General features: G+C 45.1%; 2 protein-coding genes across 4 annotated transcripts; one reads left to right on the top strand and one right to left on the bottom strand.

Annotated features, from left to right (window-relative positions):
- The first annotated feature begins 456 nt into the window (after positions 1-456).
- Positions 457-3357, top strand: sowahaa (sosondowah ankyrin repeat domain family member Aa). The gene has a single exon (XM_088398575.1). The coding sequence runs from the start codon at positions 508-510 to the stop codon at positions 2008-2010; it is 1503 nt and encodes a 500-aa protein (XP_088254701.1). The 5' UTR covers positions 457-507; the 3' UTR covers positions 2011-3357.
- shroom1 (shroom family member 1) lies at positions 2333-17532 on the bottom strand. Of its 3 annotated transcripts, XM_088398574.1 has the most exons (10): positions 17356-17532; positions 7464-10230; positions 7207-7393; positions 7068-7120; positions 6390-6974; positions 5682-6209; positions 5270-5357; positions 4902-5174; positions 3462-3729; positions 2333-3355 (listed from the first exon to the last, which is right to left on the bottom strand). In XM_088398574.1, exons 2-9 carry the CDS (start codon positions 10028-10030, stop codon positions 3481-3483), a joined length of 4530 nt encoding a protein of 1509 aa, XP_088254700.1. In that variant the 5' UTR covers positions 10031-10230; positions 17356-17532; the 3' UTR covers positions 2333-3355; positions 3462-3480. The 3 variants fall into 3 exon arrangements, with proteins under 3 accessions (XP_088254700.1, XP_088254698.1, XP_088254699.1); XM_088398572.1 differs by having other exon boundaries at positions 2333-3729; XM_088398573.1 differs by lacking the exon at positions 17356-17532 and adding an exon at positions 11546-11727 and having other exon boundaries at positions 2333-3729.
- Positions 17533-17933: the final 401 nt, after the last annotated feature.

Here is a 17933-nt window from a genome sequence, read left to right as displayed (position 1 = left end):
ATAGCTCACAACTCAGGGTTGTTTATAAGATGTGATGTTTTTGCAAAATTAAAAATACCACATGCAGCCCATTTTATTAGGTACACCTACCTGCACAATATTTTGATTGACACTAAGATAAGCAGGATAAGCGGTGCCGAAAGTTAATGGATGTAAAACCATGTGTTGGGTGTTGGTTATGGATGGAGGCAAATTTCACGTTTAAAACAATGAAAAAAAAATCCCTTGAAATATCTTATTTATGTGGAATGTAATTTTTTTATTTCATTATTAATCAAAAAACGCTATCATACCATTCACAATTTAAAGGTCATGTTCAAGGTATCTTGAAATAAAACGTGCTTTCATGTACTTCATCTCAAAGTTATTATGTCAAAAAAAAAGGTCTTGCTGTTTGCATGTAAAATATCACGTCACACCTAGATGCAGGTAGGCAGGAGGAGGAGCCGGTCAAGGTACACTGACAGCGTCTTTCTTTTTCTTCATTTATTTCCGGGAGAAAAAACAATGTCGTTGAGCCGAGAGCGCATTGTATCTGTGATTCTGTCCGAGGGTGGCCGTGTGAGTAAAGCCAAGCTGCTGGCGTGCTTTCACGGTGCGCTCGAGTGCGACAACCATGATGAGAAAGCCCGCAACAGAGAACTCTTCAAGAGCCTCGTCAACAGCGTCGCCTACGTCAGGCGCGGCGACGATGGTGTACCATACGTGCTGCTCAAGAAGGCCTACCAGAGCTCCCACATCGGGACACAACAGGAAGAGGAACAACCTGCGACTGTGGTGCAAACAGGTGAGGAGGGTCCACCTAAGACTGTGTGTTGTTCTGGGCAAGAACATGCTGGACAGGAATATAAAGGTGATCAGAAGGACAAGGAGTCCACAAGTTGTCAGGAAGAAGAAGTGAGCCCATCTAAGACTGGAGTGGACATTCTTGAGACTGGTGATCTTGAGCAGCGTCCATCTGAGACTGCTGTGAAGGCAAAGAGACGTTCTGGACAGGAACATGAAGCCGAGCAGAAGGAGCAGGGCTTAAAGAGTTGCGCTGAAGAGGATGAGGAAGCGAGTCAAGAAACAGATGAACAGGAGCAGGGTCTACCTGAGGCTGTGGGGGACTCACAGAGCCGAGCGGAACAGGAACGCAAAGGAACGCTTTCTCCTTTTGAGCTAGCTTTGCGGAGGAGCATGTTTTTCGACACCAGACCCAAGCCAACGGTGACTGTAGATATTCCCAAACCGTACGGTTTGCCCCTGAGGATGCCCCCCATGAACAAGGCCGAGGTCCCCAAACTGAAACCGGACCCAGATGAACCTCCCAAAGCGGATCCCTTCCGAAGTAAGACGAAGACTGCTGCCAAGGGGTCAGAGGAGTCCAGAATCCCCTCAGCAGTCCCACTGGAGCCATCCGAGCACGAGTGGTTGGTCAAGTGCGCCTCGGGCCACTGGAGTCAGGTCTACGGACTTCTCCTGATGGATCACCACCTTGCTGGGAAGCAGGACTTCATGTCGGGGTTCACCGTGCTGCACTGGGCGGCCAAGTGCGGTAACTGTGACATGCTGGTGAAGATCCTGGACACGTCCCGAAAAGGCGGCACAGGCGTGGACGTCAACGCCAGAACCTACGGCGGCTACACGCCTTTACACGTGGCTGCCTTGCACCAACAGGACTACGTGGCGGTCGTGCTGGTGGGCGAGTACGGTGCAGATGTAAAGGTCCGGGACAATGGCGGCAAAAGGGCATACCACTACCTGCACCGGGACACCCCACAGAGCGTCAGGGAGATATTAGGAGAACCCAAATCCCAGCAAAGCGCTGAGAGACTGGAGGAGGCTGACATCTTCCCGGAACTGTCTAAGGGTTTGCATTCCATAAGTCGCTTCTTCCAGCCACATACGTCAGCCCAACGGAGGAAGCACAAGCAAAGGCCCATGTCCTACTCGATGGGGGATGAGCCCCATGACCAAAGACACGACACTGCGTTCAGGCCACGACTCGCTTCAGATGCATTTGCATAATTCGTTCTCGGAGGCTACAGTTTTTTTTTTTTTTTGCTGGTTGATGTGGTACCTACCATCTTGTGGCACCTATGTGCCAAAGAACAATGTTGAAGTTTTTATTTTATTATTAATTAAAGGATTTTTGGGAGTGGTGAACTATGATAATTTCTAAATCATTTTTGTTGATTTGAGATTTTTATGTAAATGTAAACTAGTTTGAGTGTCAGTACAATAAAATTCCAGCAGAGGGCGCACAAGGCCTGAATAATCCTCCAAAGGCTTCTCACTGAACTATTATGACACAAAAAAAACAAATATGAATATAAATTATCACGTGAAATTTAAAGGGAAAGGTTCTTAATTTATTGACAGCAAGACAAACAAAAGTGGAATTTACAACTCCAAACAGGCACGTGTGACTCAGGGGGTGAAAAATTTGTGATGTCAAAATTTGTGAACTGCCTCCGCATGTCACAACAAAGCAAGACTGAAGAAGAAAAAAAGAAGTCAAGTTCTTAGGGCCACTGGGAAACGGAATCCATTTTGTGGCTTCAACCACAACCTTGAATTAAAACATAAATATATGATACAAAATAGTCCACAGCACACATCGGATGTGCGTTTTCTTTTCAGGTCATTTCCTGAGGGACGATCAAGAGTTCAGATCCATTCATGACATCGGCATGAATATTGTTCACAAACTACCACAGCAAATACTACATTCACACGTCCATCTGTGGAAGTTAAAACATGATTTCTAAAATGATGGAATTCTGTGAGTAACTAAAGATTTGTCAAAATCTATACTTCAAGTATCAAGTAACCAATGCACACTGAGGATGAAATCCTATTTCTTACAGTGGAACCTCAGAAGTGGAACATTTATGAGAGTGGAGCATCTGAGTATTTTTTCTGTACTTTAGATTTATGACGCAGTATTTTGCCTGTACAGTTAATTAAAATAGGATGGCTTCAATTTCCTTTGACATGCCTTCCTATGCCCAAGTTTGTTTTGAAACTAGAACAGCTTGTTCAAATTCAGGGGTTCCACTTCAATTCATCACTTTTTTTTGTTTGCTACAATTGCATTTGCACACAGTCCTTAACGTACCTTGAAATTTAAAAAATATTCTTCATAGTAGCGGACAAAGAGGGGAAAAGAAAGGCGTTGTTGCCAGATGGAGTAAGACTGATTTACAAATGAAGAAATGTGCATTTCTGTACTGTTACAAAGTGCTTTTTTTGTTACCGTTCACCTTTTTCTTTTGGTTTTTGAGTGCCTTGATTTACACGTGGCTCGTTCTGTTATGATTTCTGCTTCATTATTTGCAGGCTCGCTGTGCGAGACACTAGTGGGCTCCTCCTGTAGAGATAGAACGGAACCATACTCAAGCTAGTAAACGCGATGCTGAAATCAAGGCACAGCGAGGATGAAAAGTGTCAGCAAGATTTGCAGATGTGCATGCTACCTAAATAAAATGTCCGCCCTCAGAGGCTTTTGGCGAGGGCCTCCAGCTGTTCCTCGCCGAGCTTGGTCTTCTCCTCCAAGTCCTTGCGGCGGATGAGCAGCGAGGCCTTAGTCTGCACGAAGCGCCGGTAGTCGCGCACCTGCTCGTCGCTCAGCTGGCGGGACAGGAAGGTAGACACCAAGCTTTCCCGTCGGTCCAGGTTGTCCTTCAGGTCTTTTGCATCCTCCCGCTGCTTGCACAGGAGACGGTGACGGCTTTCCAGTGATTGCTAACAAACATGAAGAAACCATGTTAGCACATGTAATGAAGCCTGGGTGAGTGGTTACTTTATTTTCCTTTACGTAGATTTTAACGTCTCAAGATGTTTTTATATTTCATCCATATAGTATATATGACTTCCTTCTGTCTCCACGTTTGTCTGTTCGCTTTTATGTACAGTATATACACACGCCTGTATGCACCTAATTTGGTTTCTAAGAAAGTCCACAATAAGAATTGTTTGGTTTGACTGAAATGCTGTGGACACATGTAAACAAAACAAAAAAAATCATTATCATCGTGTAAAGCAGTTCACTGTGTAGTCAGGGATAAAGTGAAGTGCCTTAAAGGGAGGTGCAGTGGTGTCTTGTTTCAACAGAGGGCAGGGATGATGCAAACGTCACCGAAACCGGTGAGCCGCAGCAGTTTCGGCGAGGGAGTGAGTGTAAACAGCCGGGATGCTGATAACGGCCACAAACGACGAGCCTGCCGGGTAGTCGGCATGTTTGATAACACGTTTCATTCACATAGGAGGAAATGAAGCCTGGAACTGAGCTCAGATGGAACCTGATGTCATGAGCCCGTTTGGAGTAATGATGGTGACGCATAAATTATTAGGCTTAACCTGAGAAGATAAGGCTAAGAAGCATGAACTTGGCATTTTTTGCATTCCACGCGGTGAGAAAAGCTGCCCTTCACCTCGCAGGCGTGTTTGCTGTTCCAAAGTCAACATGACAGAAGGAGAGAGCAAACTCTCACTTTTATGCTGACGCTTCAGTCAGCACAATGCGGGAATTTTAATTTGGAGAGTTTGTCTGGCCTGTCGTGTAAATTCTGAAATATAAAAAGCCTGAAATAATATCCACACATCACGCTTTGATCATTATGATTGTCCCTGAAACTTAAGTACAAAGGCTTCCTCTTGCAAGTTGAGGAAGAACGCACACGCATCATATTTTGATCACGAGGAAGATCTTAAGGGCGAGCCCTCTGGGTTTGTCCACAGTGTCCACAACGCAAGTCACGTGAGTAGTTAACACCAAGACTGGGCTCATACGGGCTCATAATAACACAGCTGGCTTTTATAGTGCAGTTGACCATGCAAATATTTTCACATCCAGATTATTCTGCTAGAAATGTTTGTTGATTTGGAGTTGATTTCCTTCATTTAAAGATCCTCACCTTCTCCTCAGCGTCCGTGTCCTGGCCCACCGTGCTCAGAGCGTTCTGCACCCTGGCCAGTCGGGCGGAAAGGCACAGGAGCAGGTTGACCACCCTCTCCAGGTCCCCGATGAACAGGTTGTACCTCTCCAGCTCCAGAGGCAAACAGCGCTCACGGACCAGAGCCTCCAGAGCCTCACCGTGGGCCGTGTTCTCCTGGATATCCGCTTGGAGTTCGCACCGCGTCTCCTCCAGCGAGCGCAGGCGCTCCTCAATGTAGCACACCAGCATGCTCTGCAATGGGGAGATCGATTTTCAACATAAATGTTCAGACTGTGAATAATTTGGGATGATGTTATCTGAGTTCCGTTTTATCACTTCATATTGACCTTCTTGTCAGCGAGGTCATCAGTGCTGCAAATCTCTCCACATGCAGCTGTAAGGCCATCGGGTGTCAGAGGTGGCTCGGTCTCACAACTGTAAAAAAACAACAACAACTCCTTACTCTTTATTTACAAAAGTTTCATTTCAATCTCTCTCACTCACTCACTACGTCTGCACGCGTGCTTGCGTTTGCAGAAATCCGAGTGCAAGTACTGCAGTAAGCAGATATGCAGGTGTGCCGGAGCACGTGATACCACACAAAGGAACACGGCCCCGTCGTCTTTGAGCACAACTCTAGTGTTTCATAAAGAAACACTAGACAGTTGTGGAAGTTCTCATTGGAAGACCAAGTAGGAGGAAAACCGAAGGAACGGGGCAGGATCCCTATTTGCAAAATTTCTGTTCCAGCTTACTGACCTTTGTGCAGCTCCCTTCTGTTCCTGTTTCTTTTTGTAGTGCTCCTCCATCAGCAACGTGTCTTCAGACAGCAGCTGCTCCATCAGCATCAGCGCCGTCTTACGATTGGTTAACGGATAGAGCGCGGGGGCCAGCGATTGGTCTGCATTAACCACGGTTTCCACCAGCTCCTCCCATGATGGTCTCTTGGAGGGACTTGCCAAATTTGCTGTTTCTCCTTCTGATGTATGTCTCTCCTCAACGGAATTCTCTCTTGACTCATTGTATTCCGTTTTGGAATCTTTCTCCTCTGCCATCTGCTGATGGGAAACACTTTCGCTCGTCTGGGAAGGAGGGAACAAAATGGCAGGCTCGTCGAAAACAGAGTCCGGAGTCTGAACGTCCTGTTGGGGCTGCTCCTGCTCTTGAGGCAGAATCCATGAGGACGGATCTGTGGTCACACCGCAGCTCAGGGACACTTCTTGAGAAAGTAGTAGGACGTCCTTGTCGGGTTCAACCACTGACTGTTGGGAAGAATTGCGAACAGCCCTGAAAGGAAGAAATATGATGAATATCGTTTATTTATGGCAAGAACTGTTTTTTTTTTTTTCCAAAAGCTCAAGGTACAGGTTCCCTTTAATCCCACAGTACAACAATTATGAACTAGGTCACCATGGATTAGTTTCGAAAGCTGTGATTTTTTTTTTTTTTTGATTTGGTTAATCTCACCTGGAGCTCGGTCTGTTTTCACAAAGTGGATTTATCTGTGTGGTGGGAGACACGATGGACCTCGCCTCCCTCTCACTGCTTTCTTGGCTTCTCGGGGAATGCCGGTAAGAAGACGCCTCGATGGGAGGTTTGCTGGACAGGAACTTATCTGTGGGAGGACTGCAAGATCCAGAAGATTGCCTTTTGCCCTTAGAGGACAGGCAAGAAGTCGGGGAGTGGGATCTACTTAAGGATCTTCTTCCTGTTGTGGGCTTAAGTCCAATATCCTCCCCATCTACTGGGTCAGAGTTGTGTTTCAAGATGTACTTTCTCTGTGTCTGTCCCTTCAGGTCAGAAACATCTGTTTGGTTTTCCGCTGGATACTTCTTCCTCCCACTTTGGTTCCCCTGAGCTTCGCTGACCTCAGCAAAGAATGAAAGGTTCCTCATGTCTCGGCCCTCTTGATCCAGCTGTTCAGAACTCTTACTCAGAGCCAACATCTTTGTTATCTTGGATGCTCCCAGTTCTTCCATGGATTTCCCTCGGTGGGCTATCACACGCTTTTGCTGCTGGGCCTCAGGCGTTGCGTTCATACGCTTGTGGACACTAGAAATGACATTCAAAAATAAGAGATGCAATTTTTTCCTCATAATTATTGATTTGAAATGAATGTTGATTTGCCAAAGCGCTGATACATACCTACAGGTTTCACTGGAATTCACTGATTCCTGATCATCGTTAATGTTCTGTCCCTTTAGACCAAAGATAAAAATGTTTTGAGTGTATTTCTTTAATTCCTAACATCGTCAGAAGAGGGTAAAAAGAAAAACTCCCCTACCTGAAATGCATGTGGTGTGGATATGGATCTGTTCCTGAAAACTGTAGGTTCTTCTGCTTGATCCAAGAGACTCTCCACGGAGGCAAACATCCCAGGGGATGGATATTGTCTTTCCTTCCATCTGGAATGGTTTGATTGCACTGAGGGATGGTCGGAATTGGCTTGCGCTGAGAAGAACTGGGTGTGCCTGAGTGGAAAAATATCAAATAGTCATGCAAAAAGAAAACCCAAACTTTCCATTCTGTCTCCTATTATACCTGATGGAACTGGTGGAGGAATCCAGAACGCGTCCTGCAGACTGGGGTCTATTGAGTTTCTTTTTGATGTGATTGGCCTCAGTACTTGGCCTGGGAATCCAGTCGAATGGTTTCTCTCCCAGAGAGTGCCTCTGTCTGGGGGGTATTGGTAGCTGAAGACCCGTCTGTTGGGGTTCCGCCACTTTCTGGCCCGTCTTACGCTCCATGTAGGCCACCAGGGCCTTGTGCTGCAGGTGCTTCAGGTTTGTTCTTGAGGCGCTTGAGGCAGAGAGAGCACGACCCCGAGTCTCAAAGAGCTTCCTACGTGCTGCCACCAGCCCCTGGTCTCCAGGTTGCACGTGATCCAGGCACTCACTGTCCAGCGCAAACAAGCCGTCGCTTTCGTTGCCAAAGGAACGACAGGCCGAGTGGCTGGGGCCGGCGCCGAGCTGGTGGAGCTTCTCCGGTTCAGAGTAGCACATCTTTTTCTGCTCCGGAGTCAATCGTTTGCGGCCGCCGATTCGTGAGGGTACCTGGGGCTGGGCCACGTTTGCAGACCTCCTATTTTCTATCTCTGTGTTGGTTTGATCAGGACTCTGCCTCACCTCTTCCACTACGCTCCCTCTTTCTGTCTCCTCAGAGGCTACAGATGGGGTGAGGGTGTCTGTGGACGTCTCCGAATCTTGCGATGAGGAGAAAGAGTGAATCGCTGGAGGTCTCATCTCAGGTTTCGGCCTGGAGCGATGCGCCGATGCCAGTTGCAGATCCCTTCTTTTAAACGACGTCTCCTTCAGGACTTTAGACTGGGCGTCCTTAAGTCTCTCTTTGTAGTACTTTTTATAGGACTCATCCAGGGTGTTACAGGCAACAGAGATGACTCCCCGAGAATCATTCTCGGTCACGTCCGCCTGCGGAGGTCTCCCGTTCGTAATAGACGCATCTCTGACACATGCTTCGTTATCTTTCAAAGCAAATTCAGCATCCTTTTTGGACTGCATCGTTGTCCTGTTAGCTTCAGTGAGATGATAGAGAAGCGGTGTTGTTTCTTTGCTTATCCTATCACTTGCTACGTCTGTCAGAGGTTGTCTTTTCCCCCTCTTTGCCTGCTCCTCTCGGTTAGGCTGGTCGGTCGCTTCGTTGCCGGTCAGTGAGGAGACCTCCTTTGTTTGTAAAGTTGAATGTCGGGAGATGTTGTCAGGCCCGCAGTAAAATATGGGATTGTTGGTAGTGTGGCGCCCAATCTCTCGACTCTCTGTGTCAAGTTCCTCAAAGGAATCCCAACTCTGAGAGGAGCGTTTTGAAAACAGGGCAGGTTTGTGATTCTCCTGATCGGAACCTCTTGGGATTAAACTCTGGGTGTCCCTTTCATCCAGGACCTCTTTTATAGGTATAAATAAATTTTCCATTGTGCTGTGACATCTTTCCCTCTCTTTTGGCTGAGGTCTTTCCAAGACAGTGGAGCATTCACTGGCAGCTTCGCACCCAATCACGGATGCAGAGTGCGTTCTCATTCTGGATTGTTGACATACGCCTGTGACAAAGTAGAACTGACCCTTATGCTGGATGCTGCTGTTGATAAAGCCTGCCTGACCTGCATTCCAAGGGCTATGACCATGAGCTGGCTCTGAACCAATCCAATCATAAGCAGAATGTGCCCTTTTTCGTGGACTCTCAAACTCACCGCTGACACCGTCGACCTTGCGCAGATCCTCTCTGCTGGATCCACGGCCGGGCTGCCTGGGCTTCAAGTGCTCCGACTGGCCTTTGGGAGGTAATTGTCTGGGGAAGTTTGTTGCCTTCTGCTGATTCGAGAGAGCTTTGTTGTCGCTGATGCAAAGATGAGCTGGGTTTATGGACGTTCGGTTTTGTTCGTAAGAGGGAACGTGAGAGCGGTAGCTTGGCAGCTGCAGGATCTCCCCTGCTGGCACTGCCCTTCGATCAAGACTGATGACAGAGGTTCTTGTCTCTGGCTTAGCTGTACCCATTTGAGGGACATTTACTCTGTGAGGGAGTGGATGATGATGAGTATGGGGTCTGGACTGTTGAGGGTCAGGGCTGTGTTGACCATTGTTGTTCTCTAAGTTTTTAGCAGCTGTGAAAGTATCTTGTCGTGCTGGGACTGGAGGAGGACCAATGGAATGGACTTGAGATGGAGCCCGAAGAGCCACCCGTGGTGTTGATTTGTCATTGGTATGGAAATTGCCATTGCCATTCTGGATATGGGTACTATTGCGATAGTTCTGTGAGATGACCTCCATAGATCGATACAACTGGTCCATGGTTTTTACGTTAGACTGCAGAACCTGGTTGGGATGACAAATGGACTTTAAATATTTAAGTTCAGCATAGTGGCTGAAAGAGCTGGACTGCAGGTCGTCTGGGAAGTGAAGTGAAGGCGGGTAGTCTGGTGCAGTGGAGCCCCCAGAGAAGGAGCTGTAAGCGGAGTCTCCTTTGCCGTGCTGGTGGTGAGCAAGTTGTTCCACAATGCTGCTGTTGGACTTGGCTGGGGAGAGCCGGCTGACGGGCATGCTCAGAGGATGCAGGTCCACGTTGCTCATTCTCTCAAAGTGGAAGTTGTAGGAATCCATGGAATAACGCTGCAGATGTCCAGGATGAAGAAGTGGAGCTTTACTTCCGAGTGCAGTGACATCTGTCTTGCAAGTGGGCAAGGTGCCACCAACACATTTGCACAAGGTTGTGCACCGCACAGGTCGCTCGCTAATTAGGTCATTTTCCCACCCCCTCCTGGTTTATTCAAATCCTCTGGGAATTGTCTGCTCTTAAGTACCTGCAGAAGAAAACAAAAATGGAGAGCAGCTGTTAGCCTGAAATATGATTTGGCCCACAAACCAAGCTTATGAGTCATCGTTAAAATCAACATACTCGGTTTTGGAGGTTAAAACAATTAATCACCTGTTTAAGGGAGTTTCCCTGATACTTTGCATCAACCGGGGCCTCTAATTAGACCTTGAGGTCGGCTGAGCACGTTGCAGCGCAAACGTGAAAACATTCTCTGGATTCCGCGGAACTACAGTGCACAACAAGAATGCTCATGTGACACTTAATACCTCTTTAAAAGGCATTGTTGCCCTCCCTGTAATACACGTCACCTGTATTTTTTCATTGGAACACGAAATGACTAAGTAGAGCAGGTAAACATGTATTTTACTGTGATTAGAGCCTAAAAGGTTGTGAAATATACCTCTGCAAGTTAACGAGCGGCTTCATGCCAGCATCATGACAATTATTGTGTATTTATTGTGTTGTCATCATGACCTGTGTGCTCATCATCAACGACAAGTCAACCAGTTCGTCGAGATGATGCACTTTGAATGATGCTAACCGGAAGAGATGTGCACATCAGTTATGTAGCATCTTTTTATATTCATGTTTTGGCTGGTATTTTAAAAAATGTCATATTTTAGAAACAGTTTAGCTGTACGTCAACATGTAAGATGCTTGAAAATGTTTTGTAAGTATTAGAAGTATTTATATATTAACATGTGGACAAGAAAAGGAATTTTATTTATTTTAAACTTGTCTCGTTTGAGATTATGGATGGACATTTGAAAAATTCTGATTTATTAATGTGGACTTGCATGTAGCTATTGTCAAGTTTCTTATTTTCGACTGCAGACTGGTTGAAGGTAAATCAAGAGCTACTCAACACAACTTCTTAAAAGTCTTAAAACCTAATTTATGTCTTTTCCAGTCAGGAAAATGCCAATTAAAAAAAAAAAAACCACAAGTGGCTGAGAAATAGCAAAGCAAAGAAAACTCAGATGATCCTTGTATAGAGACAAAAAAGCCAAATGTGTTCAAACTAAATGATTCAAGTGGATTTCATGTGTTTATGAAGGCCTTCCGAATCTGCAAGTCCGGAGGCAAAGTGAGAGCGAGTGAGAGAGGCTCCGAAACACGGGAGCGCTCAAGTGGAAGTGATGGAGGGGACAGGCAGCGACACAATGTACAGAGAAGGGGAGTAATGTGGGGGTGAGGCACAAACGGGGTGACAAATACCCCCACACGCAACTGAGACAAAACATGACAAGCAACCACAGAACTGCATGGAGAAAGATGGTGTAAAACGATACAAAACTTACCTCAAGTTTCAATGTTGGGCCTGCTCAAGCACAAAATGTCCATGTGACCTCCAAAAGAGAAAAATCAAGATTGGCCACTCTACTTTCCCAACGTTTAGTCCAGGAGGCGACAGCGCCAAGTAACCAGGCGAACACGACATTAAGAGGGAAGACTTCCAGAGAGTGCCTTCTCCCTCAGAGCACCCCCCAGCAAGCCCCCCACTCCCCTCCCTCCCTCCCTCCGCGACCCGTGTCTGCCTAGTGGGGGCCAGCGATTGGTCGGCCGATGACGTCTGGCTCTGCCGTGCACAATGAGAGCAGCAGAGGGAATATTTCACGTTAGCGCTGAACAACACAGAGCGAGAGAAAGAAAAAAAAGAGGCCTCGCATTCCTGGCTGGCTTCAAAGACGGAGCACAGCCCGGGCGCCATTCATTCTCAAGGTCCTGAGCCCGGCACATGGAGACTGGCCAAGGCAGGAGGGGGGAGGAGAAAGAAGGAAGCTGGGGGTGGCTGAGTGGACGGGTGACCTCTGGAGGCCTGCACCACCCCCACTAAAAATCTCAAAAGATTCATACATTTTTTTTTTTTATACGCCCAGTCATTAAGAGAGTCATGACTAAAACCTTGTGCAACGTTCAACTGCTGTGTTATTATCATTGCCCTCTTTTAATGATTAACATTGCCAGAGCCATCGTCATACTAGCCTACTTTCTCAATGTCATTTTAAACGCACCCACGGTGGCTGAAAATGTGGATGGACAACATACTAGAGGTGGAGAAAGGAGGATCATCGCGTGGCGTGCTTCTTAACCACACTACTAACAACACTTTCTCACGAAGTGGCCGACATTGTTTCCAAATTGGGAACCTGATGACCTTGACCTCTATCGTTTACTATAAATGAAAATAACATTTCCCCAGAAATCAATGACATAACACGAACTTCCACAGGACATGGCACTCCTATTGTCCATGTCCAAAAAGAAAAGAAGAGAAAGGTAGAAGGTTTTAGTGTGAGGGAAGGTCTAGTTGCCATGTGATTGGATGGACCTTGTGTTGCCAGGCAGTGCTCACGCTGCCGTCTTAAAATCTGCTGTCACACTCTAATAAGCTGGACATTCCTGCCCTCCATCCAGCACAAACACATGACGATATCCAACCTTTACAGCGATTGTGTGGTCCCGTTAGACTTTAGATATCACACAATCAAGCATTCTGTAAGCCTGGCCGCTCAACGATTAACCAAGATTTACACCACGCTTACTCAGATTTGCCAGAAGACTGACCTGGGCCGCTGATAACCTTCAAATGACTTTTCAGCAATTACTTTTGCATTATGGACCCCACAGGACTTTTTGGGGGATGTCGTAATCTGATCTTTTCATGCTTACTTTATCAGTAGACATTCCTTTGCACTAGAAATACAGGTAGAAGACAGGTCATTGGTTTGGAAAAAAAAAAAAAATCACATTGACATCTGCCTACAAGGAAGTGTGCTCTGCCAAGCACTCATTGTTTTGGCAAAAACCATGATGAAAAGTAATTGAGGACACACCCAACATCAAGAGGAACCGGTTCAACACGGTTAAAATACTTACTACATTTGTACAGGAAATGGTTTAGAACAATATATCATACAAGACAAATAAACAAAGGTCTGCCTGAGAACAAAAACACCCGGAACGTGTGAAAGGACAAACTGAGTGAGGGGTTAAAAAAACATTCAGAAGACCAGATGACCCCAGCAGGAGACTCGGGACAAACACCGCAGGACTAAAAAAACAACAGCGAGTGACCCACTTCCTACTCAAAGATGGGAAAAGACTCCATCATTACAGAAAAATGTTACAGTGAAGGGAAGAAAACAAGCACTATTGTTCTTGAGTCTCACTCTTCCGCAGTCCCTGAGGACGCGCTGTCAGCGGTCCAAGCCAGCACTTCAGACTTTTCATATTATACTTCATCAATGACACTTTAGTTCCTGATCTTGGGTGCAGTTCTACAGAGGAGAAATGGAACCGAAGAAACGCGATGGCTGTACAAAGCATCCCTGTCCTGTTGTACAATGCACTATGTCGCAAGCAGCTGACAGCAGACGCAGTAATGCTTCATTTGCATAAAATAAAACCGGCGTCACTGCTCGTTTGCCCAACGCGTGTTTAGGAGCGCTCGCTTACATAAGTCACCGATTGTACAGGGGTATCATTCTTACTAGCTGCTGTAAAACAAGTTCAACAAATTTCAAGCTGGAAGGTCATGCTAACGTTTATTTGCAAATAAAAAAATTTGAAGATTTATATGCCTGTGAAACTTATGCAATGGTCAATTAAAAAAAAGTTTTTGTTCCGTGTTATTGCAATAAAACACATTCCCATCACTATTGTAAGACATGTATCGGTACTTGGTATCGGCGACAGCTATCAGTGCATCCCTAGATATATGACACGTAGAGTGGTACTGTGTAAATATGCTAAAAATGTAGTAATACTCTTTATCTCTATGGCGCATCAGGGCATTTTGGCTCACAATGGGCTCCTTTTTATAGCGGCCATGAAGAAGGGGAAGAGTGTCAGGGGGGGGGGGGTACCTTTAATAGTGCAAAGCAAATGACGCAGATTAAAATTGAAGAGAAAAAAATGTTTGACACATTGTGGACTTTGGCACCGGTTGCGATGGTGAAAAACAGACAATTTGACATTTACTTCATCATTTCGGTCACATACGTACTCGATGTGCTTGTACACCAGTGTGACATTTACCAGGACTCTTTTATTAGTCATATTATCTAACGCAATACATCCATCACACACACAGAGCTTTTCATTAGCTTCATGCAACCTGAGAGGCTCCTCGGGCACACATGGTGCACGCACTAAAGCCGCAATTGCTTTTCTCTCATCATCTCTCATACGAGCGAGCGCACAAAGGATGAAGAGGAGCTCTGCCGTCTGATCTCAAGTGAAATGGCAACAATAAAAGACCCTGAAAGATCAATCAGTAGACTCGATTCTATATTCACAAGTGTGTTTTGTGACAGCAAAGATTTACCATGAATGAATTTTCAAATGTTAATTAAAATGTTTAATCATGATAGTGATTGTTAGACTATGGAATAGGTAGACTCACTTAACATTAATTCCTGATGGAAAATTGGAACGAACCAGGAAGGATGTCAACTAATGTTTCCGAATGGAAAAATGCAAAGGTAAACGCGCACACACACTTAGTCGTTGACATATGACACCGACGTATCGCGATGACAGTTCTACGGCTCCAAACAAAAGTTTAGGTGTGGTGCCAACAGGCACACACAAATAAGCATGCACTTTAGGGATGGGGGGGTCTTTGAGTGATAACCTATGGCTGCCATTTATCTCCATCACGTCTGAGCCATGAGGCCCGCAGAGACAAAAGAAGGAGGCTCCGACAATAAGTCACAAGTGCACATGAGTGACAGGATGATGAAGACGAGCCTGCAGAGCAGCAGAGTGTGGCAATGACACGTTAGAGCTCCTGAAATGCTAGCGTGGAGCTTACTCGGAACATATTTTCCAGCCGGTTAGAGTGTCGGAGTTAGAACTGATTCAATCCACAAAGACACACATTTATGCGGATACTAATTAGCAAACCATAATGACGCAGCATTTTGCAACCCGTTGGAAATAATCGCGGAAACAATAAGAATTAAGCAGCATTTAAAAACAATGAAATGTAATTAGTGCAAAACAAGAATTATATTACAAAATGTTTGTCAAAATATGTTTTCATGAGGGTTATAAGAACACAGTGAATCATTTTCCTTCCACTGTTCCCTATCACTTATTAATCCCCGAAGAAAAAATGTTTACCTGTTTTGAACTTGCTCACACTTCCTGATACTGAATCAAGCTTACACAACTTTATCTTCTTACGGGAAACTACCTAAAACGATGTCACACATTTTTACGCTTTTCTAAGCAGTGATAAAACCATAACTGATAATAATTTAATTGCCCGAACACGACGTGCCTACCGCAACGTGGAATTCACTTATCGCTGGGCTTTAACAGTTTGTCTGCGATTAAAGAAAAAAATCATTACGAATGCAAATTTGACTGCGAAGTGCTTGAACTTGAAAGGCAACCCTTGGAGCTAAAGCTCGCCTTTTAATCGTCTCAGAGGTCTGCAGGGTGTCGTTGCAGTTCATCTCTGCAGTAGATCATCAATATCACAATTTTGCTCCTTTGAGGATAACATAGAAAAAAAAAGACACATCTCTTGTGTCAACGCCCAAGGCAAATTGAAGTGATGCCTTTTGTGTCCCCCTAGTCTCCGCCCTTCAATTTGCAAGGCCATCTTTTTGTTTCCAGCGTCCTTTCTTCATATTTCTGCCTCTACAAACACACCCGCAAACGCCAGACCATCAAGCTATCGGAAAGTTAAATGTGCGGCAAGTGTTTACAAGCGGAGCTGTGGCAAAAGTTTCTGATGCTCCACTTTCAGTAGAAGTCGCATCATCTATCTGTCCAGTATGATTCGATGAAAATTGATTTCACATTTTTTAACAACACTATTATTCATACTTGACGTTTGTGGGAGTATTACTGTAGGTTCTAACTAGTCGAGGTAGGATATATTAAATTAGCTAGACAGCTTCTGCTGGCAATTGTTGTGCCATGTTAGCTAGTTCTGATTGCAATAGACACATTGCACATTATTATCTTTTCTAACCAACATTTTTTTTTGCATTTTGGCTTTGACAACTGTTTGTGAACTGCAGACAATCTCTTTGCAAGTTTCACCTGAGCAGACCTATGCAGATCTCAGGTCAGCTCAGGTCAGCGTTAGGAGTTAGCACTCCGCAGTGATAGCAGAACAGTGAGGACCAGTGTGCTCATCCCCACTCCCACCGTGAGGGACCAGGCGCTGCATGAGTGCTTACGTTTCAGGACCCGGACAAAACACCAGTGTCCGCTTTCCCGAGGCATTCATGCCTTTTGTTCCAGCTTTTAATAAAACATAGTCCACCGTCATTAGGTTGAAAGGCCTCCCCGGTGCATAATTCAGAACCATGGATCCATTTGAAACAAGTAGAACTGAGTTCAAGGGACACCGACAAACAATACAATCTGTTACGTACTGTTGGAAATAGGGAGTGGTAATTAGGTCCCTAAAGGTCAAATCCTCAACACCTATGTAAGACAAAGGACTAATTATGTCAGAATGGAGAACCATTTTTCTTATGGGGACATTTCAGCTACTCTAAATTAGGTCAATTATAAGTTAAAGCGTATAACTGTGAGATCATATTGCTATGGGTGCAAAGTAAGTAAAAAATCTCAGCTTGATTTTAAAGTTACAGTTCAAATCATTAGGTACAATGAGTGATCATATAAAACTGATTTAGTGCTGTTTAAAATTACTCATACAAAGTACAATAGCAGGAAATTCATCAAAAACTAAAAGCTTCCCAAAATAAAGAACACTTCATTAAATATTTACAAGATACCAAAATATAAATGTGCATTTCTTTTCATTTTAACACTGACTTACATGCAGGGAGTTTTAGCAAAAACATTAAACCCAATTAAAGAAATGTCAATGTGAAAGTGATGCATTCAATGACCAGTTAGGTCAGTGAGTGTTACGAGAACGGTTATTTAACAATCTCCTAAAATCAACATCTAAAACCATACAGAACATGTGCAAATACAATTCTGAAGTGATGCATTTATGTCGGAAAAATATTTTCCACGTCAGGTAGAGCGAGAGGGGGGACAAAGGCAACAGTTTGACAGGTTGACAACCGAAACTGAGGACGGCAAACACACCTGCGGCCCCTTCACGTACCTGCTTCTCCGCGTTCGCTTTTCGCCGTTTTCACTCGTATTCCCTCGTCGTCTTCTGCGGCGTTTCTTCTACAAATACAAAAAAATTCACTTTTGCATGCAGATTAAATGCCCCACTGTCGAACAGTAAGTCAGAATAAGCTTTCTCCTCTTCCTTAGAGTTACCTTGTTCCCTGGAGGAGGAGTGCAAGCGGATGAAGAGTAATGGAACGCGGTGCTGGCCAATCAGAGCAGGGAGAAGGCGGGGTTTGGGTAAAAAGGGTGCTCCCATTGGTCAAAGCGGACAGTACTGTGAAAGGAGGACTTTCTCCTCTCTGCTGGTGAGTTTTGGAACACAAGTTAATGACGTCACCAAGTTGACCCCTTAAAAAACCACAACAAACAAGGCCTTCACGCACTGGTGGCATAACACATTAGACATATCTCTTCCAAAGAAAAAAAGCTTGCAAGTCTTTTTATCTAGAATATATACATATTTCCCCGAGAGAAACTGCACACAAAAAAAAATCTGCTAAAATCTGCTGGAGATGATTGTTCAACACAGGTATATGATTTTATTCCATCTGCAAATGAGTTAAT

Source organism: Syngnathus floridae, chromosome 15 (genome assembly GCF_059516105.1).
Source record: "Syngnathus floridae isolate MCC-2025c chromosome 15, RoL_Sflo_1.0, whole genome shotgun sequence".
In the NCBI taxonomy this organism is placed as follows: domain Eukaryota; kingdom Metazoa; phylum Chordata; class Actinopteri; order Syngnathiformes; family Syngnathidae; genus Syngnathus; species Syngnathus floridae.
Note: the sequence above shows the minus strand (reverse complement) of the source record. Positions and strands in the feature narration are given on the sequence as shown.

Bases quoted from the DNA above. Each gene is read 5' to 3' on its own strand.
- sowahaa (XM_088398575.1), top strand. From the start codon at position 508: ATGTCGTTGAGCCGAGAGCGCATTGTATCTGTGATTCTGTCCGAGGGT.
- shroom1 (XM_088398572.1), bottom strand. From the start codon at position 10,030: ATGGATTCCTACAACTTCCACTTTGAGAGAATGAGCAACGTGGACCTG. The intron at 7,394-7,463 runs GTATAATAGGAG...TTTTCCACTCAG, and splicing joins TCCTCCACCAGTTCCATCAG to GCACACCCAGTTCTTCTCAG. The intron at 6,210-6,389 runs GTGAGATTAACC...TCTTCCTTTCAG, and splicing joins GAAAACAGACCGAGCTCCAG to GGCTGTTCGCAATTCTTCCC.